Source organism: Antechinus flavipes, chromosome 4, assembly GCF_016432865.1.
Source record: "Antechinus flavipes isolate AdamAnt ecotype Samford, QLD, Australia chromosome 4, AdamAnt_v2, whole genome shotgun sequence".
Lineage (NCBI taxonomy): Eukaryota > Metazoa > Chordata > Mammalia > Dasyuromorphia > Dasyuridae > Antechinus > Antechinus flavipes.
This window is the reverse complement of record NC_067401.1, coordinates 376587080-376614117: the sequence shown is the minus strand read 5'-3', so window position 1 is coordinate 376614117 and position 27038 is coordinate 376587080. Positions and strand designations below refer to the sequence as shown.

Sequence of the window (27038 nt, the reverse complement as noted above, 5' to 3'; positions counted from 1 at the left end):
GACTTCTTTTTCTACTTCAGGAAAAACCAAAATACAGCAGAGTAGACCTACATTCTAGAGTGGGATGGAACCTATGTCTATATACAGTCTCTTCTCCCCCAGGAACTGAAATAGGAGCAGTATGTGGGAGGTGCATGTGTTCAAACCCACATGTCCTGAGAGGAGATTTCCTTCATTCCAGGACTAACTGACTCTACTTAGCCACAGAGATGACAATCTGTCACTTCAAGAGACATTTACAGGCAGTATACATGTACTTATTTTTGCAGAAGCATACAGAAGCAGACACAGCTCAAGAGTGTAATTTATGGACAGTGTTTGAAAACCCCAAGTTACTTTGTGGAGGAAGGCTGATTTTTTAATTCCCTAAGAGATGTGATTTTAAAAACAGCTTTGTAAAAAAAAAAAAGTGGAGATTTCCAGGGAACCCCCCAACTTTGGAGGGTTAAAATTTTGGGTTCCAATGTCTGAGAGTTTGGGGATCTTACATTCTAAAGAGAGAATGCAGAAGCAGCATGCTACTTGGAGAAACAAGAGAATTCTCTCTACAATTACTTCCCAGATCTTAATCTTTGCTACTAACCTCTCGCAATCTCAATGTCTTCATCTGTAAAATGGGAATAATAATAGCATTTACCTGACAGGATAGTTGTGAGAGTCAAGTGGGATAACATGGATAAAACATTTTTCAAACCTTGAAATCCCTTGTAAATGTTAGCTACTAAAACAATAAGTTTTTGTAATGTGAATATTTTCTTCAAGAAACAGCCGAGTCATAGAGCAGGATTGATCCAAGTCAGGGTACCGTCCAGAATCAAGAACATTAATGTGAGTTATTATACCAATGGAATGGTTTAGGAATGGGGGGAGGGGTCAGGTTTCCAGTCTGAGCTTTATGATGATTAAGATCTGGGAAGAAACAGAGCTAGGTTAGGAGCACCAGTTATTTAAGTCAGGAAGAGTGAAGGAAGGAAAACAGTTGAGCTTTTAACCTGCAAAGAGGCACAAGTCAGAAAGAGAGCACTTGATGGCTTTACATTCATATATTGACTTCCACTTACCCCTGGCTTACCTCAATATACGTAGTATCCTCTCTGTCTTCTTTTTTTCTTGGGATGTTATAACACTTACTTTGAATTGTTATTTATTAGTTGTTATGTTCACAGCATGTTCACAGCATTGAACTTGGTTCACAGCAGTAGCAGCATTGTGAACTCTTTGAAGGTAGGTGACATAGTATCTTTTAGTTTTCCTCATAACATATTCAACTATTTGCTTTGTGTGTAGCAAAATGTCAATAAATCTCTAGGGAAAGAGCAATACCCCTTTTTCCCTAACCACAAGTATAGCATGAGTGAAAAGACCTTTCATTTTGGAATTGGACAACCTGAGTTCTGATCCTAGTTTGGATATTTGCTTCTTGTATGAGTTTAGGTAAATCTCAAATTCTTTCAGGCCTTTCTAATCATCACAATGAGGGAATTGGATTATATATCTTCAAAGGTCTCTTTCTCCATATTCTGTTTAACTTGAAAATATCACTGGATCTTTGTATGCATCTGTTGTTATTTTTTTAAATCTGTTAATGTTTTTGTTAAAGAAATATCATCTTAAGAAGGGTTAAGTCTTTCCCCCTCAGAGAGGATTTAAATTTGCTGTATAGATGTTTCTTTATCCTATATGCTGGAAAAGAAGGGGAAGAATCTACAAGTTGAGGAATCTGTCTTATATAACACCTTACTAAATAAAAGTCATATACCAAGCGATCGACCCCAGACAAGAGGATTCCCAGGAGAGAGGTCCCCATCTCTGAATTCTTTAGGGAGAGTTCAGAGTATAATTTGGAGAACAGCCATCTCCATGAAGCAGTGGGAATTGAGTATTCTTGTTGAATCATTGGAAAGTACTTGAATTTTCAGTGAGATTTTTTAGTTTCTAGAGATATGACATATAGCTAGGTTAGGATGGCACTGATAAGCATATGGTTCATTTGTTGATTTCCCTGGCTGCAACTTCACACACTAGGGTCATTTGGAACTTTTTAAAAAAGCTCAATAACATTCTTTGCATAGAAATATCTCTCTACATGGCATGTGAAATTGAGCATGGTAACTAAAAAGGTAATGCAATATCAGCTATTTGAGAATTAAGAATCCAGCATCCAAAGGAGTAGTTAAAGTTACTGAAACAAGACATAAATAATTTGGATTCTGAGATTGCATTTTTTAATCTAGATGTAATTTGGAATGTGTTCAGACCTTTAGTCACTCAGAGGGTGGGATGCCAAGGTTTTGAGTTGAAAGACTAGATTTATCATGGGATAACAGGTGGTGAGGAGAAAAATGAGAAATGTTATAACAGACTCAATGGTCAGAAAAATGAGAGAGAAGAATGGGACCGAGATAGATGAATCCACAGTCCTCTTTCCCACCCCAAAATGTTTCCTTCTAAGGAGGAGTGGTTCTAGTAGGTACAGTAGTACTAATATGATTCAAAATAGCCTTATTTTAAATAATCTAAATTCCCTATTCCTTAAACCTATCTTTTGTCCTCATCATAACTGCCAGTCATTGGAACTTTCTCTATTTTCTCAATCTATTAATACTCCCCTGGTCTTGCTTTTCTTCCTATGCTTACCTATTTCAAATTCATGTTTTATACCCCTGTCTTGGTGTTTCTTATTTCTTTCCACAGCACGAAACTAGAAAACCCATTGTTTCCCTTTTCCAACCCTACTCACATGCTGCTGAATGCTACTGAAGAAGTCAAGAAAAGTATTGATTCAGTCTACTATTTATTTTTATGATCTAATCCTAAGGGAGCACTCACTGCTGCACAGCAATCCTTTTACTCTGCCTTGATTGATTCCCAATTATACTCTCTATCATTTACTTATTCAAAACTCTTTCTTCTTTCCTTAAGCCACCTACATTCTCTCTATCTTCCCCTTTCTTAGCAAAGTACTTGACTTTTTTGAGGTCATCTATTAGGAGCACTCTCCTCTCAATATCTATTCCTCATCTCTGTTCCACATCATTCCTCACTCTTTCTCATCTTATTCCAGTCTTAGAAGAAGTGGTGGTCCTCCTTATCAAAGCTAAATTCAGTGTTTTGGGCCTTGATCAATTCCCATTTCCTCTAAGAACTTGACAATTTGATTATTTCCTTTCACTTTATCTCCTTTTGTCTATCTTTCCCCGCAACTTAAAAACATGTTTTGGCATTCTCTCACCATATAGTTCTCCTTCTTATCACTACTTAGCTCCTAAAAAACCTCCCAAACTCTTTCATTTGCTTTTTCAATATCCTTGTATTTCATTTATTTCTCAAGCTGTTCTCTTACCTCCTCTCTTCCCATTAAGGAATCTGTCACAATATTCTCTGCCTCACAAAAGGTATTGATTCCCTTATATTAGATCTTGGGATTTAGTCCCATGAATATTAATTGAGTTTTCTTCCCTGTCCTGATCCTTTAAATTCTCCTTTAATATTTAGCTTCTAAGTTTTATTTTTGTCTTGTGTTGATTTTGTTATTTCTTTTGCCAATTGGTTCAATTTTTTTTCTCTTTAAATAGCAGCCTATGAACATGAGAAAATTGATTTCATTATTCAATATTTTCTTGCTAATTAATTTTATTTGCCTTTCTGTTTGGAGTGTTTGTAAGTTGAAATCCTATGGGTATTTTTTGGCAGGGGTAGGGGAGATAAATGGCACATATGACTATTATTAAAGTTCTGACTCCCCCCTCTCCCCATTGTTAGGCATGCTTTCTTTTAAGACCATTGCTTTTTAGTTTACAAAAAGAAAATTGAGGCCATTAATTAAGAGATGTCTCTTCTTCCTCACATTACAACTAATTGATATCACTCACCATTTCTCTGATGAAAAAAACCCCTTCTCTTCCTCAAGGTCTCTGCCTCAACTCTATTTGAAGGGTACTATTAGTACCTATGATTCCCTCTTTTCCTGTCTTCTCTAACAGATTCTCTTCACTCTTATTACCTCCCTTCCTTTTTCTACTGTCTATACTTTCTGGATCTCCTTGTTACCTATCTATACCTAAATCTTCCCCATTCTTAAGAAAATAATAAATGCTTACTTATGTTCTTGCTATGATCGTCTTACATTATTTTTGACCCCATCCTCTAGGCTTGTGATGTGATTTATCAAATGATACAGCTCTTTCCACAGTAACTGATGATTGTCAAATCTAAAAGTCTTTTCTCAATCATCACCCTAATTAACCTTTTTGTACCATTTAGCACTGTTGACCATATTATTTTCCTGGATAATTTCTCCTTTCTGGCAGTTTGGAACACTGATATCTCCTGCTTTTCCTCCCACTTCTCTGACTGCCAGATCAAAAGAGAAAAAAAAAATAACAATAAGCAAGGAAACAGCAACAATAAAACTACCTCAGAAATTCTGTGTTTGATTCACATTTAGTCCCCATATTCTCTCTTTGGATGCAGATGGCTCTCTCCATCACTAATCTATTTCTTAGCCAATACCAAATGGTTTTGGTGACTGCTGCTTTATAATATAATTTTAGATCAGGTACAGCTAGGCCACCTTCATTTGATTTTTTTTTCATTAATTCCCTTGAGATTCTCGACTTTTTATTGTTCCATATGAATTTTGTTGTTATTTTTTCTAGATCAATAAAATATTTTCTTGGAAGTCTGATTGGTATAGCACTAAATAAATAGATTAGTTTAGGGAGTATTGTCATCTTTATTATGTTCGCTCGGCCGATCCAAGAGCACTTAATATTTTTCCAATTATTTAAGTCTGACTTTATTTGTGTGGAGACTTTTTTATAATTTTGCTCATATAATTCCTGACTTTCCTTTGGTAGATAGATTCCCAAATATTTTATGGTATCAACAGTTATTCTGAATGGAATTTCTCTTTGTATCTCTTGCTGTTGGGTTTTGTTGGTGATGTATAAAAATGCTGAGGATTTATGGGGATTTATTTTGTAGCCAGCTACTTTGCTAAAATTATGAATTATTTCCAATAGCTTTTTGGTAGAATCTCTGGGGTTCTCTAGGTATACCATCATATCATCTGCAAAGAGTGATAGTTTGGTTTCCTCATTGCCTACTCTAATTCCTTTTATATCTTTCTCGACTCTTATTGCCAAGGCTAGTGTTTCTAATACGATATTAAATAATAATGGTGATAGTGGGCAACCTTGCTTCACTCCAGATCTTACTGGGAAAGGTTCCAGTTTTTCCCCATTGCATATGATGCTTACTGATGGTTTTAAATATATGCTCCTGACTATTTTAAGGAAAAGTCCATTTATTCCTATGCTCTCAAGTGTTTTTATTAGGAATGGATGTTGGATTTTATCAAATGCTTTTTCTGCATCTATTGAGATGATCATGTGGTTTTTGTTTGTTTGGTTATTGATATAGTCAATTATGCTAATAGTTTTCCTAATATTGAACCAGCCCTGCATTCCTGGTATAAATCCTACTTGGTCATAGTGTATTATCCTGGTGACAATTTTCTGTAATCTTTTTGCTAATATTTTATTTAAGATTTTAGCATCAATATTCATTAGGGAGATTGGTCTATAATTTTCTTTCTCTGTTTTCAGCCTACCTGGTTTAGGTATCAGTACCATATCTGTGTCATAAAAGGAGTTTGGTAGGACTCCTTCAATCCCTATTTTTTCAAATAGTTTATATAACATTGGGGTTAATTGTTCTTTAAATGTTTGGTAGAATTCACATGTAAATCCATCTGGTCCTGGGGATTTTTTCTTAGGGAGTTGATTGATAGTTTGTTCTATTTCTTTTTCTGAGATGGGACTGTTTAGGATATTTACTTCTTCCTCTGTTAGTTTGGGCAAGCTGCATTTTTGGAGGTATTTTTCTATTTCATTTGAGTTGTCGAATTTATTGGCATAAAGTTGGGCAAAGTAACTCCTAATTATTGCTCTAATTTCCTCTTCATTAGTGGTGAGTTCTCCCTTTTCATTTTTAAGACTAACAATTTGATTTTCCTCTTTCCTTTTTTTAATCAGATTTACTAAGGGTTTGTCTATTTTGTTGGTTTTTTCATAGAACCAACTCTTAGTTTTATTAATCAATTCAATAGTTTTTTTACTTTCAATTTTATTGATCTCACCTTTTACTTTTAGAATTTCAAGTTTAGTGTTTGACTGGGGGTTTTTAATTTGTTCCTTTTCTAGCATTTTTAATTGCAAACCCAATTCATTGACCTTCTCTTTCTCTATTTTATACAAATAGGCCTCTAGAGATATGAAATTTCCCCTTATTACCGCTTTGGCTGCATCCCATACATTTTGGTATGATGTCTCATTATTATCGTTTTCTTGGGTGAAGTTATTAATTATGTCTATGATTTGCTGTTTCACCCAATCATTCTTTAGTATGAGATTATTTAGTTTCCAATTATTTTTTGGTCTACTTCCCCCTGCTTTTTTGTTGAATGTAATTTTCATTGCATCGTGGTCTGAAAAGGATGCATTTACTATTTCTGCCTTACTACATTTGAGTTTGAGGTTTTTATGTCCTAATATATGGTCAATTTTTGTATAGGTTCCATGAACTGCTGAAAAGAAAGTGTATTCCTTTCTGTCTCCATTACATTTTCTCCAGAGATCTATCATATCTAACTTTTCTAGTATTCTATTTACCTCTTTGACTTCTTTCTTATTTATTTTCTGGTTTGATTTATCTAATTCTGAGAGTGCAAGGTTAAGATCTCCCACTATTATAGTTTTACTGTCTATTTCTTCCTGCAGCTCTCTTAGTTTCTCTTTTAAGAATTTAGATGCTACCCCACTTGGTGCATATATGTTTAATATAGATAGTGCTTCATTATCCATGCTACCCTTTAGCAAGATATAGTGTCCTTCCTTATCTCTTTTAATTAGATCAATTTTTGCTTTAGCTTGATCTGAGATCAGGATGGCTACCCCTGCTTTTTTGACTTCACCTGAAGCATAGTAGATTTTGCTCCAACCTTTTACCTTTAACCTGCATGTATCTCCCGCTTCAGGTGTGTTTCCTGTAAACAACATATTGTAGGATTCTGGCTTTTAATCCATTCTGCTAACCGCTTCCTCTTTATGGGGGAGTTTACCCCGTTCACATTTATGGTTAGAATGACCAATTCTGTATTACTTGCCATCTTGTTAACCCCGGTTTATGCTTTCCTCCCTTCTTTCCCCTTTCCCCCCCTTCCAAGTATTAAGCTTGTGAGCACCCTTGCTTCTCACAGCCCTCCCTTTTTAGTGTCCCTCCCCCCGCCTTAGAGTTCCTCCCCCTATCTTACCCCTTTCCCTCCCAGTTCCCGTATTCCCTTCCGCTTAGCTTATTCCTTCCCTTTCCACTTTTCCCTTCTCACTTTTCAATGAGATGGGAGAAGTTTCACCATAGATTGAATATGTCTTAAGATTTTTCACTTAAAGCCAATTCTGAAGGCAGTAAGATACCCACTATATTCATCCCCCTCCATTCTTTCTCTCAGATATAATAGGTTTCCTATGCCTCTTCATGAGATGTACTACCCCCACTTTACCCTTTTTCTGGTACAATGTCCTTTCCACATCAATTTCTAGAACAAGGTATACATGTATTCTTTATACATCTATATAGTCAAAATATAGTTCCCAAGATTAATCTTTACCTTTTTAGATTCCTCTTGAGTTCTATATTTGTAGATCAAACTTTTTGTTAAGTTCTGGTTTTTTCATCAGAAATAGATGAAATTCGCTTACTTCGTTGAATGTCCATCTTCTTCCCTGGAAAAAGATGCTCATTCTCGCTGGGTAAGTTATTTTTGGTTGCATACCAAGTTCCTTAGCCTTTCGGAATATCATATTCCAGGCCCTTCGATCTTTTAATGTGGATGCTGCCAGATCCTGGGTGATCCTTATTGTGGTTCCTTGATACTTGAATTGGGTTTTTCTAGCCGCTTGCAATATTTTTTCTTTCATCTGAGGGTTCTGGCATTTGGCCACTATATTCCTTGGTGTTTTGATTTTAGGATCCCTTTCAGTGGGTGATCGATGAATCCTTTCAATGTTTATTTTTTCCTCTGTTCCTATGACTTCTGGGCAGTTCTCTTTGATAATTTCCTGGAAGACAGTGTCCAGGCTTTTTTTTTCATCATGTTTTTCTGGGAGTCCAATGATTCTCAGATTGTCTCTCCTGGATCTGTTTTCCAGGTCTGTTGTCTTTCCCAGAAGGTATTTCACATTTTTCTCCATTGTTTGATTTTTTTGGATTTGCTTGACTGATTCTTCTTGTCTCCTCGAGTCATTCAATTCCACTTGTTCAATTCTTATTTTCAGTGAAGTATTCTCTTCACTCACTTTTTAAAAATCTTTCTCTAATTGTCCAATTGAGTTCTTTTGTTCTGTGGAATTTTTTTCCATTTCGCCAATTTTGTTTTTTAGAGAGCTGTTTTCTGTTTCCAGTTCACTAATCCTATTTTTCAAGGATTTTACTTCTTTATCCACTCTCTCTTTAACTTTCTCCAGGCTCTTTTGCCAAGCCTCCCTCTCCTTTTCCCAAGCTTCCCTCTCCTTTTGCCAAGCCTCACTCTGCTTTCCCCATTTTTCTTCTAGCTCCCTTGTGAGAGCCTTTTTAATCACTTCTATGAGGTTCATCTGTGCTGAGGAACAGACAATCTCCTCCTTTGGGGATTCACCTGGGGACTGCCTGTTTTTAGTCTCCTCAGGATTTAGAGTCTGCTCTCTATCTGTGTAGAAGCTGTCAAGGGTTAAAGTCCTCTTCAGCTTCTTGCTCATTCTGTCTATTAATCAGAGACAAACTACCAAAGAAAAACAGAAAAAACTGGAGTCTTTCTTTGGGGGGGGGCTGGGTGTGTTATCGAGCTTCCTCTACAGACTGCAGGGGGCAGCAGTGAGGCACTAGCAGGACTGTGCTGCGCCTGCGCTCTGAGATCCCAAAGCGTGCTGAGTCACTGTTGGGGGGGAAGGGGGGGGGGGCGGCCAGGTCCTGAGAGACTCCAGCTGTTTGGGGTTGTATTCTTCAGCCCAGGTGTTTTTAGCTTCTCTGCTGGGCTGCTGACTTGCTGCAGGTTCCAAACCTGTAGCGAAGCTCTCCCCGCAGAGACGGCTACGATCACTCTCCACCCCCTCTCCAGTCTGCTCCCGTGCCCTCACTGCCGCTGCCCGCCGCCTGCGCCCGATCTAAAACCGCCCCAGCCCTCCAGTAAAGACAGACCTTTCTTGGCGGATCTCAAGGATGGCTTCTCTTGGTAACTATTTGTGGGTTTTTTTCAGTCAAGCATTGATTCAGAGGCTTGTAATGAAGTGGATAGTGAGAGAAAGCGCGGAGCTTATGCAACTGTGAGCCTCCTCTCCGCCATCTTAACCGGAAGTCGGCATGCTTTCTTTTAAGACCATTGCTTTTTATTTACAAAAAGAAAATTGAGACCATTAATTAAGAGATGTCTCTTCTTCCTCACATTACAACTAATTGATATCACTCACCATTTCTCTGATGAAAAAAACCCCTTCTCTTCCTCAAGGTCTCTGCCTCAACTCTATTTGAAGGGTACTATTAGTACCTATGATTCCCTCTTTTCCTGTCTTCTCTAACAGATTCTCTTCACTCTTATTACCTCCCTTCCTTTTTCTACTGTCTATACTTTCTGGATCTCCTTGTTACCTATCTATACCTAAATCTTCCCCATTCTTAAGAAAATAATAAATGCTTACTTATGTTCTTGCTATGATCGTCTTACATTATTTTTGACCTCATCCTCTAGGCTTGTGATGTGATTTATCAAATGATACAGCTCTTTCCACAGTAACTGATGATTGTCAAATCTAAAAGTCTTTTCTCAATCATCACCCTAATTAACCTTTTTGTACCATTTAGCACTGTTGACCATATTATTTTCCTGGATAATTTCTCCTTTCTGGCAGTTTGGAACACTGATATCTCCTGCTTTTCCTCCCACTTCTCTGACTGCCAGATCAAAAGAGAAAAAAAAAATAACAATAAGCAAGGAAACAGCAACAATAAAACTACCTCAGAAATTCTGTGTTTGATTCACATTTAGTCCCCATATTCTCTCTTTGGATGCAGATGGCTCTCTCCATCACGAGTTTATTGGAATTGGCCTAAATCACCTCATTATTGAAATGAGGCAAATAAATTACAGTTGATCATCACATACAATGTTCTCTTGGTCCTACACATTTCACTTAACATCAGTTCATGTAACTCTTTCTGGGTCTTTCTGAAATCAGCCTGCTGATTGTTTCTTATAGAACAATAATATTCCATTACATTCATATACTATAACTTATTCAGCCATTCCTAACTGATGGGCGTCCCATCAGTTTCCAGTTTCTTGCCACTATAAAAAAAGCTGCCACAAACATTTTTGCACATGTGGATTCTTTCCCCCTTTTTATGATCTCTTTGGGACACAGATCCAGAAGTTTCACTGTTGAATATGCACAATTTGATAGCACTTTAGGCATAGTTCCAAATTGCTCTCCAGAATAATTGGATCAGTTCACAACTTCAACAACATTTTGACCTTGTCTTGGTATAAGATGTTAGGTGTTGGTCAGTGCCTAGTTTCTGCCATATTATTTTCCAATTTTCCCAGCAATTTTTGTCAAATGTTGAGTTCTTAGTCCAGAATCTGGAGTCTTTGGGATTATGAAACAATGTAGTTATTGACTATTGTATCTTATGAACCTAACCTATTTTACTGATCTACTACTCTCTTTCTTAAATGGTACCAGATGCTTTTAATGACTTTGCCTAGTTTTAGGCTACCTTTCTTTGCATTTTTTTTCATTAATTCCTTTGAAATTCTTGACCTTTTGCTTTTTCAGATGAATTTTACTATTATTTTTCTAGCTCTATAATGTAATTTCTTGACAGTCTGATTGGTATGGCATTGAATATGTATATTAATTTATATAGAATTGTGATTTTTTAATATTAGCTCAGCCTAAAATACTTGATATATTTCCAATTGTTTAGATGTACCTTAATTTGTGTGAAAAGTGTTTTACAATTGTGTTCATATAATTCCTCGCTTTGTCTTAGCAGATAGACTACCAAATATTTTATATTATATACAGTTTTTTAAGTGGAATTTCTCTTTTTATCTTTTATTGCTGGATTTGTTGGTAAAACACAGAAATGCTGATAATTTATGTGGGTTTTTTTAATATCCTGACACTTTGCTAAAGTTGTGAATTGTTTCTAGTACTTTTTTAATTGATTCTCTAGGATTTTCTAAGTGTACCATTATATTATCTGCAGAGTGATAATTTTGTCTCCTTATTACCTGCTCTAATTCCTCCAATTTTTTTTACTTCTCTTATTGCTATAGCTAACATTTCTAATACAATTATCAAATAGTAATGGTGATAGCAGGCAATCTTGTTTCATTCCTGATCTTGTTGGGAATGCTTCTAATTTATCCCCATTATAAATGATGCTTGCTCATGGTTTTAAATAGATAGCTATCTATAATTTTAGGGAAAGTTTCATTTATTTCTATGCTCTAGAGTGTTTTTAATAGGAAGGGGTGTTGGATTTTGTCAAATGCTTTGTATATATCTATTGATATAATCATAGTATTTCCAAACAATATTTGGTTATTAATATACTTGTTGCTCTTTCTTAGTCTCTTGATGTTTCAGAATTTATATGTCTCATTAACTATGTACATGTTGTAAGGCTTTGTTCCCAGCCCTCTTCTCTTTTCTTTTTATACTGTCTCACTAGATAACCCCTCATTATTATCTCTATGAAGATGACTTATAGATTTATGTATCTGGCCAAAATCTATCTCCTGAACTTTAATTCTATATCACCATTTCTTTATCTGACTTTTCCATCTGAATGATAAACCTTCCAAACTCAACATATCTACAACAGAAGTCATTTTATTTTCCCATAAACTAATCCCTTTCCTAAACTTATCTATTGTTGTTGAGGGTATCACAATTTTCTTTAGCCATCTAGGTTCCCAATCTTTCTGTCATCTTGACTCCTCAGATTCACTATGGACTAAATTACACCTTCATTTCTTCCCCATTCATGCATCTTCTCACTATGATTTCTATCTTACTTCACATTTTTTTCTTCCATAAAATTTTCCACATAGTTTCTTTTTATCCGTTCACACAATCACAGTTCAAACTGTCATCACGATTTAACTTGAAGTATTGCAAATCTCTTATTTGATCTTCCTGCATCTAGCTGGTCTCCATTTTAATCTACCCTCCACACAGATACTAGATTGTAGAGAAAATCATGCTATCTCCCTTCTCCCTAATCCTCCCTCCCCTGTTTCATAAAGTAAGTTACAATAGCTTCTTTTTGACATTTGAATCATCTCTCCAAAACATAGTCCATTCTTACCTTTCAACTTTTTTGAACAATACTCTTTTCCTTTTTAATACTGGACTACTTGCTATTTTTTCATATGTACCATTTATCTCCTGCCTTTGTTGTCTCTTCTGTATTTTTGGAATGCACTTTCTGCTCACCTCTATCTCTTGGATTCTATGGTTTGCTTCAAGATTCTAGTCAAGTGTACCTCTTGGTGTGAAACTTTTCATGATCCTCTAAGATTCTTGTGCACTCTTTCTCAAAAATACCTATTATTTATTTTTATAAATATACAGTATACCTTTTAGGACATCCTGTATATGTGCATATACATACACACATAAATGTTTCCACCATTAAAATGTGAGCTTTTTGAGAGTAGGAAGTATTTTACTTTTATGATTACACTTAGACCTTAGTTTAGCACATCACAGATATTAAAACATTTAATAAATGCTTATTAATTGATCAATAGACATATTATTTGGGATTTCAACTTGACATCCTGTACTTTTTTTGAATATATTATTTAACTTTTTTCTAGATTTTTTTTGTGACTGTAGAGTAGTCCTTAAGTTTTACTATTTGGTATTTCTTCATAGTTGAAAGTCTTTCTTATGGATAATTACATGATTAGTTGATTGTTAGTGAAACTGTAAAATTTAACCACTATGTGCCTTGGAAATTTGTGTGTGGGCTTTTTATCTCTAGTGGCAATATGTGGATTTGATTGATTAGTGCTTTGTTGTTTCTATTCAGAAGTTCCAGGCAATCTATTTGTATTATTTCCTGCTGTATACTATTCAGGTTTTATTTGTCATGTTCTTCTGAGAGATCTATAATTCTTAAGTTATCTCTGTGCATACAGTTTTCAAGTTCAGTTACTTTGACTTACATAGAATTTTTTTTTATTGTGGTTTTTGCCTTTTGCTCCCTTTCTGCCAAATTTTCTTCTAGTTTTTTATTCTTGTGTTTCAAATATATAATTATCTTTCAAAGCTTCTGTTCTTTTGGAGAATCACTGCTATATCTTCTAATTACTTTATCCTCCCGCTTGTCTTTTAAAATTGTACACTGAGACCTATGATTTCTGACCCAATTTTATTTAGAATACCTCTTTTGAAAAGTTTTTTTTCTCTTTTAAACTATTCTGGCATTTTTTGTTTTTCTTCCATAATCTCTAGAGTATTGTGGGATCCTCTTTTTCAATGGAGGATTTTGATTTATTTTCTTCCTTAATATATGACCTAGTCACTTTGTTCTGTTCTTTATATATGTTTACTTATTTTTCTTCTTAAAAACAAAAATTTTTTTTTCTATTCATTTATTTGTGACTTAGGTTTTTAAATAAACTGTTTCCCTGTTTTTGTTTTTTTTTTTTGTCTTGAAGTTTTTCCTCTTTGTTTTTGTGTGCTAATCTTTTATTTTTCTTCTTTTTGATTCTACTCACATCCACTACAGCTCAGATTCTCCAGAGGCCAGGTGTATTCTCATTCTCTTTATATTTGGAGATTTGTGAGTAGGGCCTAGGTTCTTGCATAGAGGAAATTCTGGACGAAAAGTCTTTCCCCGATAGATTTCTAAACAATTATGTTTCCATCACATCGATCTCTTTCCCCTTTAGCCAGCTCTGGGATGCATTTTGCTTATGTGTTCACTATCCTTTTTCTTATGCTTAATGTGCTTCATTATCCCTTTTCCTCCAAACCCTCACTTATTCCTTTACTTCTCCTTTTCTTTCATGTAGTATTTGGGCATGTTGTCAAGAAATTCATAATGGTTTCTCAAGAAGTTGGGCAGGCAAGTCCTGGTGACTAGGACCCCTTATCATCATTTCTTGACTTGAGGTTTAGTCCTAAGTCAGTGGTCTCTTTATGACCAAGTTTCTCACCTTTAGCTTCAAGTCTCCTATATTTTTAGCTCCACTACACATTGGTTTCCTCATTACCCTTCCTCTCATGAGCTGACTTTCTAGTTCCTCTCTTTGCCAGTCCTTTCTTAGCTGTAAGCTTTACTTGTGCTTGTAAATAGTTGTAAGATGAGTGGAAACTGTATCCAGAGTAATGTCATATAGGCAGTAGGAATTTGAAAAGAGTATTCTACTAATTGTAAAATACAGGATATTGGAAATGTATATTGTGGCTCAAGTCTTTGATATCAGCAGTTATATTACTATGGATTCCCAGCAGTTGCTGGGAATGCTACTGTGATATCAGAATTTTTAATTGTTGGAAACTCTAATTATGTATACTCCTTTCACTAAAGCAGTTACTGTTAGAACTTATAATGTTAGGGCAGAATCAAGATGGTGGAGAAGACACATGCAACTTTTTAAGCTTCTCTCATACCTTCACTACTGATTATTAAATTCAGCCTCAAAAATAGTGCTTGACTGGTAAAATTCATGAAAATTGAAAGCACAACAATTTACCAGCAAAGATAATCTGGAAGATCACCAGAAAAGGTTTGTTTTGAGCAGTGGGAGCAGACCAGCGCAAGCAGGGATAGAACCAGAAGCTAGCATATTGAGCTGACTGGGCTGGGGTTGGAAAGTTTACAGAGAGGACTCTACCATAGATTGACTGTTCTGCTTTGGTTGCAAACCAGTAGACCAGCAGAGAAATTAAAGCCAAAGGTAGAGGGTACTCTAAAAAATGCTAGAACCTAACAGAATCTAGCTATACCCACCTAAAATTGGAAGTGAGTGAACCAGAACAGGCCATAGCACAGCTGTGCAGCTGCGTTCTACAGCATGGGGCTTGCTCGGGGCAGTCACAAATCTACACAGCAGAGGGATGCAGCCCGGGGCAGCCTCTAATCTGCATAGTTGGGGGGCTCTGGGCAATAGAACTTCCACAGTATGACTGTGTTTCCCTGGGTAGAGACAATTCTGGTCCTATGCAGGGCAGAGCAATTGCTAATACCCATATGAACAGGCAGTTTTCATAACTTCAGACAAGATTATCAATAGTCACCTGAAAAAAATGCAAATTAAAACAATTTTGAGATGCTTATTCACAACTCTCAGATTGCCTAATATTTTTAATTAATTAATTAATTAATTTTATATATAACTTTTATTGACAGAACCCATGCCAGGGTAATTTTTTTTTTTTACAACATTATCCCTTGCACTGGCTTCTGTTCCGATTTTTCCCCTCCCTCCTTCCACCCCCTCCCCTAGACGGCAAGTAGTCCTATATATGTTAAATATGTTGCATATCCTAGATACAATATATGTTTGCATAACTGAACAGTTCTCTTGTTGCACAGGGAGAATTGGATTCAGAAGGTAAAAATAACCTGGGAAGAAAAACAAAAGTGCAAATAGTTCACATTCATTTCCCAGTGTTTTTTCTTTGGGTGTAGCTGCTTCTGTCCATCATTTATCAATTGAAACGGAGTTAGGTCTCTTTATCAAAGAAATCCACTTCCATCAGAATACATCCTCATACAGTATCATTGTTGAAGTGTATAATGATCTCCTGGTTCAGATTGCCTAATATGACAGAAAAGGGAAATGCCAAATGCTGGAAGGGATGTGAAAAAACTGGTACACTAATGCACTATTAGTGGAATTGTGGACTGATCCAACCATTTGGGAGAACAGTTTAGAACTACACCCAAAGGACTAGAAAATGTGTATAATTTTTGATTCAGCAACACCACTAGTAGGTCTATAATCCCAAAGAGTTCAAAGGAAAATCACATTTTTTTTCAATGTTCAATTGTTTGTCATGTCTGACCCTTCCTGAACCCCATTTAGTGTTTTCTTGGCAAAGATACTGAAGTAGTTTGCCATTTCCTTCTCTAGCTCATTTTATAGAAGAATAGAATAAGAAAAATAGGATTAAGTGACTTGCCCAAGGTCACATAACTAATGAGTCTGAAGCTGAATTTGAACTTAGATTTTCTTGACTCCAGGCTCAGTGATATTCATAGCAGCTTGTGTGTGTGTGTGTGTGTGTGTGTGTGTGTGTGTGTGTGTGTGTGTGTAGAGTGACATTCATCAACTGGGGAATGATTGAACAAGTTGCTGTGATAGAACACTATTGTGCCATCAGAAATCCTGGGAAGACTTCCCTGATCTAATATAAAGTGGAGTGAGCAAAACAGGAAAGCATTGTACACAACAACAGCAGTATCATATGATTAATTATGAATGACTTAATTATTCTCAGCAATATAACAATCTAAGACAATTTCAAAGTATTTATGATGAAAAATGCTATCTACCTCCATAGAAGAACTGGTCATCTTTTTTAAAAAATACTTTTTGAAAGCATCCTTAAAAAAAAAAAAACTTTCTTAGTTTTTTAATGTGTTTTTTCCACTCTGCATTTTCTTTGATAATCTGGCTAATGTAAAAATATGTTTGCAGAACTGCACATGTATAACCTATATGAAATTGTGTTGATATAGATCTAGATTCTAAAAGAAGAAGCTTACCATATTCAGCATTAAAATGGATTACTGGCAACCTCAGAAAAATCAATGGAACAAGTGAGAAGGGGAAAATCTCTATTGACATCAAGGAAAAGAGGAAGGTCTATACAATTTGGGAATCTTACAGCTGGCTACAGGGAAAGTGTGTTGGCATTAGGTGTGGCTAATTATGCTCTTCTGAAAATTAAAGAATTGTCAATTGTTTTATGGGACTCTTCTGCCTCTTATAATCTTGGCCAGAAGAGCAATACCACTTGGTTTGCTGTCCCCTTGGTGAAGATCAAACCTTCCCTAATTGCACAAGGACAGGCAAGAACAGAGAACAAGTTTTTGGGGGATGACACCAGATTAAGCTTGGAGCTTACAGACACTAAGCCAGTGTCCCAGAGGCAATGGCATGAATGTTTTAACCTTTTCAATCACACTTTTCAACTAACTCAGAGAGAAAACTACATTTCTGAGAAGCTGAGTTCAGGTATATACAAAATGAGTTTATATATGGGGATAGATAGCTGCGTGTGTTTATATATATATATAATACGTGTCTGTGTGTGTGTGTGTGTGTGTGTGTGTGTATGTATAAATATATATATATATATATAAAACATTATGCAGTAGAAATCAGATGTAATGTTATTTTTATCTTTTCACATTTGCTTTTTCAAGAAGAGAGGAAATGAGGGAGGGAGAGAATTTGAAATTCCAGATTTAAAAAAAAATTGTAATTGAAAAAATTTAATAAGAGAAAAAAAATAAAAGAAAGAAAAGTTGTCCACAGAATCCTAGGAAGATGGGAGAGTTAGGAGTTTTCTAGAGATAACTCTTTACCTCACCACATAAATTAACCAAAATGCATAAAATCTGGGGAAAGAATTAGAGAATCCCTCTTGAACTTCCTTTGTCTCCTACACTAGCTCTATCCATTCTCTGAAGTGAAGTAATAAGTGTCTTGATAAAAGTAAGTGTCACTTCATACCCATGGCAGATCAGTTTTATTAAGGGAATGCAGAAGGCATGGATATACACAAGACCCTAGGGAGTTTTATCCCTTCCTTCTCTAAAATCCTGTTTTCCATAATCTTCCTTTTTTATTTAAAAAAAATTTACCTTTAAATTCTTAGTTACTGTTATTGATGAAATAGATTTAGTTCTTAGTGTAGCTAATAGATTTAAACTGCCACTAAATGAATGATGAAGAAATGGGTTAAGAAAGACCTGAGTTCAAATCTAGTTTCAGACACTTACCAGTTATGTGACTTTGATCAAGTCACTTAACTTCTTTATGTCTCAGTTTTCAAAACTGCAAAATGGTGTTATTAATAAAATCTACCTTGCAAAGATCAACTGAAATAGTTTAAAGTACTTAGATTTAGCACAATGCCTGGAAGATATTAGACACCTTAATACATGTTTCTTCCTTTCCCTTTCCTTTCCCTTTTTATTTGTCATGTTAGTCATCATACATAGGACATTTTATTGACATATGTGTCATTTTCTGTTTCTTGCAGGTATTTTGATGTTGGGCTTCATAATTTCTTAATCCGGTAAGATATTAATTTTATCTAAGTATAGATCTCTGCTTGCACATCTGTTGATAGCAGTTTGCAATATTTGTTCTCTTGGTTAAACATTTGGAAGAAATACCAACAGTGCATTTTTCAGAAACTTAAATAGCACTATTCTTCATGTGGCTCAGAGAATCTGTTCTGCCATTAGTTTTTCATGCAAGTAAAGAAAAGACTTTTTTAAAAAGGTGCTCACACAAGTGCAGTCCATTAATATTTTTATTTCTAGGCTATTTCTATAGATGTTACAACATCTGGTTGAAAGTGAAAAATTCTATCCACTTGTAATCAGATATCAAGCAAGTAGTTTTAACTTTTTTATCACATTAAATTGAATGATGTTTTAATGAAATGAATAGACAATTTTGTTGTCAGGCAGACAGACCCAGCCTTAAAATTAAGAAATGTACATGTTTTGACTGATGTGGAAATAACTTTTACATGATTGCACATAAATAATCTATAACAGATTAATTGCCATCATAGAAGGGGGGAGAAAAAATTTTGAGTCTGGAATCTTATAAAAATGTCTTTATATGTAATTGGAAAAAAATAAAGTGCTATTAAAAAAAAAGAAATGTACATAGTTTTAAGAGGCCACATAATGTAGCTGCAGAGGTGTCAGCCTTAGAACTTATATGCTACATGTAGCCTCCAACATTCCTGTGAGGTATTCAACTAAATTAAAATGTAATTGGGAAATATTCAACAAAATAAATAGAAACATAATAGAATTATATAATGTGGCTTTGTGACTTTTTGAGTCAATATATAGTAGCAGCCATCCATTTCTAAATGAGTTTGACACCATTGGCTGTTGTGGATAGATGTCCATGAAGTTCAGAAGATTAGCCTCTGAAACGCACTGGTAAGACAAATGACTCTGGGTGAATTACTAAGGTGCTGGTTAACTTTCATATGTAGAGCAGTTTTGTTATCTGGAAGTTCTTTATAGCAGTAATATCATGGACCCAGTACTTATTCTTATCCCTACATGTTTGAAAATGGCTGAAAAATTTCATCAAGTATAGTTTATGGGAAGCAAATTAGAACCAAAGACCTGATACAGATAAGCCAGAGAAATTATCTTGGTTAATAAAAAGGCTGTAAGCAAGATTATTCAGCTTCTCTAGATCCTACAAAGTTGCCTGCTTTCTGCAAGTATCAATCAGTTACTCTAAATGCTTAATGAATAGTGACTAAATTAAGATGGTTGAAAATTGTTCATTAAACAGTGATTTGAAAGCAGGAATCTCAGCTAAAGAAGTGTACATAGCAGTTAATAGAAATAACTTGAAATGTGATTTAGGTTGTACAAAGTAGATACTCAGGTGTCTCTTACAGTATCTTAGTCTCTTTTATATAATTAAGTGGATTTCTACAGGAATATTCATCATTATTATTACCTAAGAACATTTACTTAGTTTTTAATTGAATGTGATGCTGTTCAGGGTGCTTTTCAGAGAAAAACCACATGATAAACCCTCAAGAAGCTTATAATCAAGACAATTCAATTCAACAAATATTTATTAAATGTTTACAATGTGAGTCCAAAGTTATTTCAGTCCCTTCATGGCTAATATGTATTTAATTTGCATATGTGATATACAGTTTATACTTATTATCTCCTATTTTAGAGGGTAAAGTTCTTAAAGGGGAGGACCTTTTTTCTTTTTTCTTTATAATTGTTTTTATTAATCACAATACTTAGCATGTAGTAGATGCTTAATATGTTTATTAATTGAGAAATAAAAACAAAACAATCTGTTTCCTCAAATATCTTACAACCGGCTGAAGAACATATATATATATATATATATATATATATATATATATATATAATATATATATATATAATATATATATATATATACAACCGGCTGAAGAACATATATATATATATATATATATAATTATTATTATTATTATATAATGATTACATCATTACAGCACATTAAATATATCCGAACTAGAGAACCATTATCTCATCAATCACATTGAGTATGTGCTAACTATAAGTGCCCTGCTATGTAAAGTACCTCTTGCTGTAAGTATCCTTGCTTCAAGTAGAACACAGGTGGTCATGCCCTCTTTGACTTCTCAGGAAAAGGTGAGAACACCAGAGGGAGGTAATCGCATCCTCTCTGACTTCTCAGGAAGGAAGGTGGGCACCAAAGAGAAATGGAGAGCCAAACGAGATATTGTCAGCAGGTTTCCTCTGGGCTGAAGGATCTTATACTTTACCTAGAGTTCCCCCACATATCTGCGGCCCTCTACATATATGTAAATAGTATATGCAAAATAATAATATGATTTCAAGATTGAGAGAACTGAGGAGGATTAGAAAAAACTTCATGTTGTGGAGATGACATTTGAGCTGTGTTTTGAAAGGAAATATGGGATTTCCAAAAACAGAGTTGAAGGAATTTTTATTTAACAGCTATGATAGTATGGATGCCTACATAATAGATATATGGAAAATAGGCTAAAACTGTATGCACATTCTGTGCAGGCTAAAGACAAGGTGAGGGAGCATTATTGAAGATGTCCATGGGAATTTCATTGTTAAACTTGATAAGAGAAAAGATCAAGTTTTCTTTGATTAATCCAGAGAAAATCTTTATGATGAAATTGGAAAATTCAGCCTATTGCCTAAAGCACAACCCTGGATGCTTCCATTGCTCCTCCCTCTTTTTTTTTTTTTTTTTTTTTTTAAACTTCTGTCTCTTAGCTTCCTAGGCTTCCTTCAAGACTCATTTTAAATCCTACCTTTGGAGAAGGCCTTTCTTAGTTCCTCTAGCTGTTAGTAATTTTTTCTCTGAGATAACATTTTTCCTACGCTGTATCTCATGTGTATCAAGTTATTTTAGTATCTTACTCAGGAAGATGTGAACTCCTTGAAAGCAGAGACTATTTTTGCCTGTCTTTATATCCCCAATGTTTAACAAAGTTTCTGACACATAGTAAGTATTTAATAAATCCTAATGGGACAGTTAAATTAGTTGGCTTTTAAGATCATTGGAGGATTGACTTATTGCTAGTGTAGATGATAGAAGTGATAATATTTGACCACTAATTGACCTACATATGTACCAGGATGTTTCTATGTACTCAAGACTAGTTTAGTCAGCTACAAAGAATTCAAAACTGCTGATTTCCAGCAAACTTCAGCAAAGTTTACCTAATCCAAGTTTACAAGGATAACAAATGTTCCTAATCATTGCCTTTGTATTCAATAAAGAGAGGTTGTAGCCCCAAACACCTGATGGTTGCGCTTAAGATTCCTTTCCCACTAAGTCCTTATGAATGTGCCCCACAACAAAAATTTACTTTAAGGACTGAAACCTGGAGATTTGGGCTCTCAATTGGAGTACAAATCCCACAGTACTCCCATGTAATGACTTGTGCTGCCTATGGGACTGGAGCGCTGGGTTGCCGCATGCTTATATGACTATGATTAATAAAGTCTCTAACTTGTGTTCCTTTGAATATGTATGTTACTTTTTAGTACATCATCCATAATACCCTTACATCACTTTCTGATCTAAATCTGAGATCTTGTGATACTAGGTACAAAAAAAGCACATTCCTTCCTCGCACAAAGAAGAGAGAATGTGAAACATTTTTTTATGCTATACTAAAATGCAGATACTTATTATACACTTGACTGTGTCAGGACATATTGAATGTTTGCTTTTTAAGCATAAACATAACTCAGCCTACTTAAACTTAATCAGCAGTGTCTTTTGCTTTGATGGATGGGGCCCATCTAAATTGGCATAAATTATAACCAATCCAAGTCTTCTTAAGGATCTCTACAAAGTGAGCTGTTTGGTTAAGATGTGCTTCCATTTAAGTTGATTTTATTTTATTTTTTTCATCAGGGCTGGGTTGCAAGGAAAGAGCTGTCACATTTAAAGAAAAATTATCATTTTTAGCATTGAAATTGTGTATGGTGTTTAGTTTATGATGACTATGGGAAAAATCAATGTACTCTCATCTCCTGAGTTTAGTATAAATCAAAGGAAAGTCATTCAGGGAGTCTCCTCGAAGAATCTCCTGCAAAGAATACAGTTGACTGCAGAACTTGAGATGAGACTAGAAGGGAAAAATAGAAAGAAGTGATTAAAAACAAAGCAGCTTTGGTGTGCCACAAGATACAAGACTTTTTTCTTCATATACTTTGAATTCTTGTAGAGAAGGAAATAACAATATTATGTTTTTGGTTTAATTCATGTAATCTTCTGCCACTTTCCTTCTAGCAACAAAATTTACACTTCCTCCATCATTGCTTTCCTTCAGATTTTCTTAATATAACCATTTTGCTTCCTTTTACTTTCTCACATCAAACATTAGATTCAACTAGCCAATTTCTTTGTTTTTCTAGTTGAAACACTAGCTATCTCACATCATTCCTTCATTCACTAGGTAAAATAATAATTCAAATATTTTTTTCTCCCTTTAATGATAGAAGTTCTGTTTAACTAAATGTTTTGGGGGAAGGAAATATGGTCCACTAAAGTCTTCTTCTACAGTATCCCATTGTATTGTATACTTGATTTCATGTTCTCTACAGCCAGGATGTTTGTTAAGTTGATCTGTGGTTGGTCTATCAAATTGATAAAGCTTTGAATAGAAGTTGGGGACAGATCTGTATATTTTCAGATGGGGACACATATAACTAAACTTAAGCTAGTTAATCACCAGATTGGTCAAAATGAAATGAAACTTTTGGTTATAGAAAATCAAAAAGACCATCCCCTAAATTTCACAGGAGCCACAGTCAGTATCAGTAAAAGAAGTAGCCTCTGATGCATAGCATATGCTCTGAGGCTACTATCCTAAATTCTACTCACACATATGAACTGGATTCCAAGAATGTGCTCGCTATATTCTTATAGGGTTGTGAAGTTAGCCCTGAGGAGTTGGGGTTGTATTTTTCTAAAGGTATAGTTTATGCATTATCAATTTGTCAGGATTTTTAATGAAGTGGTATAGTAAAAGAGTTGGAGGGGGGCAACAATTCCCCCTCATTGCCCCCAAGCTGTGACACACACACTTTCACCATAATCCTGCAGAAAATGAGATTAAATTTAAAGAATACATTTGGCCAAGGGGTCATTCACAGCTCCTGGTTGCTGGAAGTAGAATTCTTCCCTTTGTGAGGTACTCAAGAATCATGCTATAGATCTTTCATAGAGCTATGAATCTGTCCAATCTCTCTTTGGTTTCTGGTATGGACATTATTGCCAGCATCTGATACTCTGGGGAGATAGTATGAGGATGATGATAAGAAGAGAAGTACAAAATCCTCACTCTTCTAAGTCCAAAGGTCTCTCTCTCTGGTCAAGGTGGAAGCCAAAGTGTTAACTTTTTTCTCTTCTCCCCTCTCCCACCCCTACAATTTCTCCCCAAGAGAAATAGCTGGACCACTCTGTCCTCATTTCAAATCTCTCACCACCTAAAATGGTTCAGTATTTTATAGAAGACAATTGAGGGCATGTCCAAATTTCCTTAGCCAACCCAAATACTTTTCTTGAGCAACATCACTTCAAGTTCAACCAATGGCTATCAGAGATACTTAAATTAATCAAGACTTTTTCATTGGAAAGCCTTTCAAATGGAAAGTCTTTTGATTGATTTTATTCAATTGAAGCCCATCCCCAACTGTTAAAGGACAAGGATGTAGCCTTTTATCATTTACTTGAAGTAGAGTGACTTAGTTTGGTTCACTAATTGGATCAAATTAATCCACTATATTTAGAGATGAAATCAGAGATATGTTGAATGTTAAATGTCGAAGTACAAAGGATATATATGACTGGAAAAAAAGAAAATCAGTCATATAGCAAGAATGAATGACAACATAAATGACAGTCTGATTTGTATGCCTGAGATTACTATTAGATTTTGAATTCTTTTTTGGTCAACAACTATGTAAATTTTTCATCCTTATTGTCTCAGAATCTAGAAGAATTCTCTTTACTTAGTGGACACTTAATAATTATTTGTCAAGTTGAATTAAAACTAACAACAACAACAAGGATTCCAAGTATATTGGGGGGATCTATTTTGTTAGATCACATAGGATATAAAAAAATGGAAAAATACTTATATTTAACCTTGTATCCCCCAACATATTAAATACAGATTACCAGGAGAAAAGCAGCTGACAATCATATGTCCTTAAAATATTCTTATGATGATAGGTTTCTAGAAAATCTTAACCAAAATAAAATTAAAATGAGGGAGTAAGGTCACTAAATCATTTAAGGTATTCATGAGCCTTGGGATGAGCAGATAAAACACCAAAATTCCATATAAGAGATGAACAATATTTGTTTTGAATAGCTTTAGAAAGAGATATGATTCCAAAAGGAATCAGACTTCATGGAGGGCAAATAGAGGGGGAAAATAAGTTTAATTGACTCATTTAATTACTTAGATAACATCTTAAGAATTCATATGGGCTGATAAGTTTTATATTCCTTATTAACAAGGAAAGTCATAGACTGGGAATCTGAAAAGTTTATGTTCTAAACTAGGCTATTCTATAAATTGACAGTAGGACTTTGGGTTAGCTAGATGCTATAGTGCATAGAACTTTAGACCTAAGTCAGGAGGTTGTGAGTTCAAATCTGGACTCATATCTAACACTTCCTAACTGTGTCACACTGGACAAGTTATTTAACTCCAATTGCCTTGCAAAAAAACCAAATCAACAAAAAAGAAAAGAAAACTGCCTGTTAAAAAAAAAAAACAGTGGGGCTTTTATACAAATCACTTAACTTTTGTAAATATCCATTTCTACATCCATGAAATGGATATTTTACCTCTTTACTTGCTTTATCTCTGTGGAAAAATTCTTGTGAAAAGAAAGTGAAATGTAAGATAAGATAGTTACATAAGTAATTTTGTATTACAGACATCCTCTACATTATCATACTTAGTTTTAATAAAACATGGTATTTGGTGAAATATGAATTGGTTTCATAAAAACATTAGATGATCAGTAGAATGGGGTTACAGTGTTTGGTTTTCCATAACTATGACTGTAAGTATAATGTATAGTATTCTGTAAATGAGCAGTTACTTTTCAAAACTGATTATATGCCAGGAATAGTTATATAAATATATTTACATTTATATATATATATATATATATATATATATATATATATATATTTAGGCAATATATTTTAATAGTATTTTTTTTCAAAAATATGTAAAGATAGTTTTTAGCGTTCACCTTGACAAAATCTTGTGTTCCACATTTTTCTCTCTCCCTCCCTTCTTCCCCATCCACAAGACAGTAAGCAATTTGATATAAATTAAACATGTACAGTTCTAAACATATTTTGATATTTGTCTCATTACACAAGAAAAATCAGATCAAAAGGGATAAAAACATGAGAAAGAAAAACAACAACAACAACAAACAAACAACCACCACCACCACCAGGTGAAAATACTATGTTTTTTATTCACATTCAGTCTCCATAGTTCTTTCTTCGGATACAAATGGCACTTTCCATTAATTCCAATTAAATGAGATTCTTTCAATGTAGTCAATGCCCTGGACTTAGATCTCCAATAGAAAAGAGATCACTTATCTTGGGAGTCCCAGCTATCGGGAGTGGTCCCAGACTAATCTTCAACTCAATAAAGGGTGCAACTACATCTCTGGCCAGATAACTGGGTGTTGTCTGGGAAAGACATGCTTTTCCCAGATTCTGGGAGCTCCCCAGAAGGGGATCTGGGACCCCCAAAAGATCTCAGTTTACTTCAATTTTTTATAGAGCAATAGTATTCCCTTATATTCATATACCATAACTTATTCAGCCATTCGCCAACTGATGGCCATCTGCTCAATTTCTATTTCCTTATCTAGGAATATTAAAATATTAATAATAAGTATAAAATTATCTTGGTCAGGTTGGCCTCAAGTATGTACACGTTCATCTAATCAGTCAATAAATCAACAAATATTTATTAAGCACTCATGTGCCAGAAACTGTGATAGCTCTGCAAATAAAATGAATGAAATAATTATTATTTACAAAAAAATATATGTTCTAATAAGAATGGCAACAAGCATTTATGGAAATATGTACAGAATAAATATAAGCAGAATAAATACAAGTAGATTAAATAAAAGATATTTTGGGAGGTATAATGCCAGAGAAACTGGGGCAGGATAGAGATTAGAGAACAATTTAATAATTTATTAAATGGGAGAGATTTACTGGGACCAAATGGATCCATGGTTTGGTCCCAGGGCTGAATGAGACTATTGTCTCAAAGAATCCAGCAGTGAATGTCAAGATACAAGATTCTTTTATAGGGTAACAAGAACGATGACATAATGGGGGAGATACCTGGATGGGGATAACCTAATGGGGGAGGCACTTAGGATGAGGATGACATAATGAAGGGAGGTCCCAGAGAGGCTCCTGATACTCTAATGATGTCTACAATGGATAAAGACCCTTTATCCCATCAAACATTAAGAGGGAATGATTATAGCTTAAAGTTTAAGATGTAAGACCTTTATCCTAACATTAAGAGGGAATGGTTATAACCTGAGATAGAATAGGACAATTAGGGAAACTGGGTCAGGACATTAAACGAGAACTGTGGCATAAC

General features: G+C 34.9%; 1 protein-coding gene across 1 annotated transcript in view; it reads left to right on the top strand.

Annotated features, from left to right (window-relative positions):
• Positions 1–27038, top strand: part of HHAT (hedgehog acyltransferase) — a 478276-nt gene that overhangs the window by 223566 nt on the left and 227672 nt on the right. The window contains exon 8 of the mRNA XM_051998448.1: positions 18336–18371. Coding sequence (XP_051854408.1) covers positions 18336–18371 — 36 coding nt within the window. The remainder of the gene's footprint in view (positions 1–18335; positions 18372–27038) is intronic.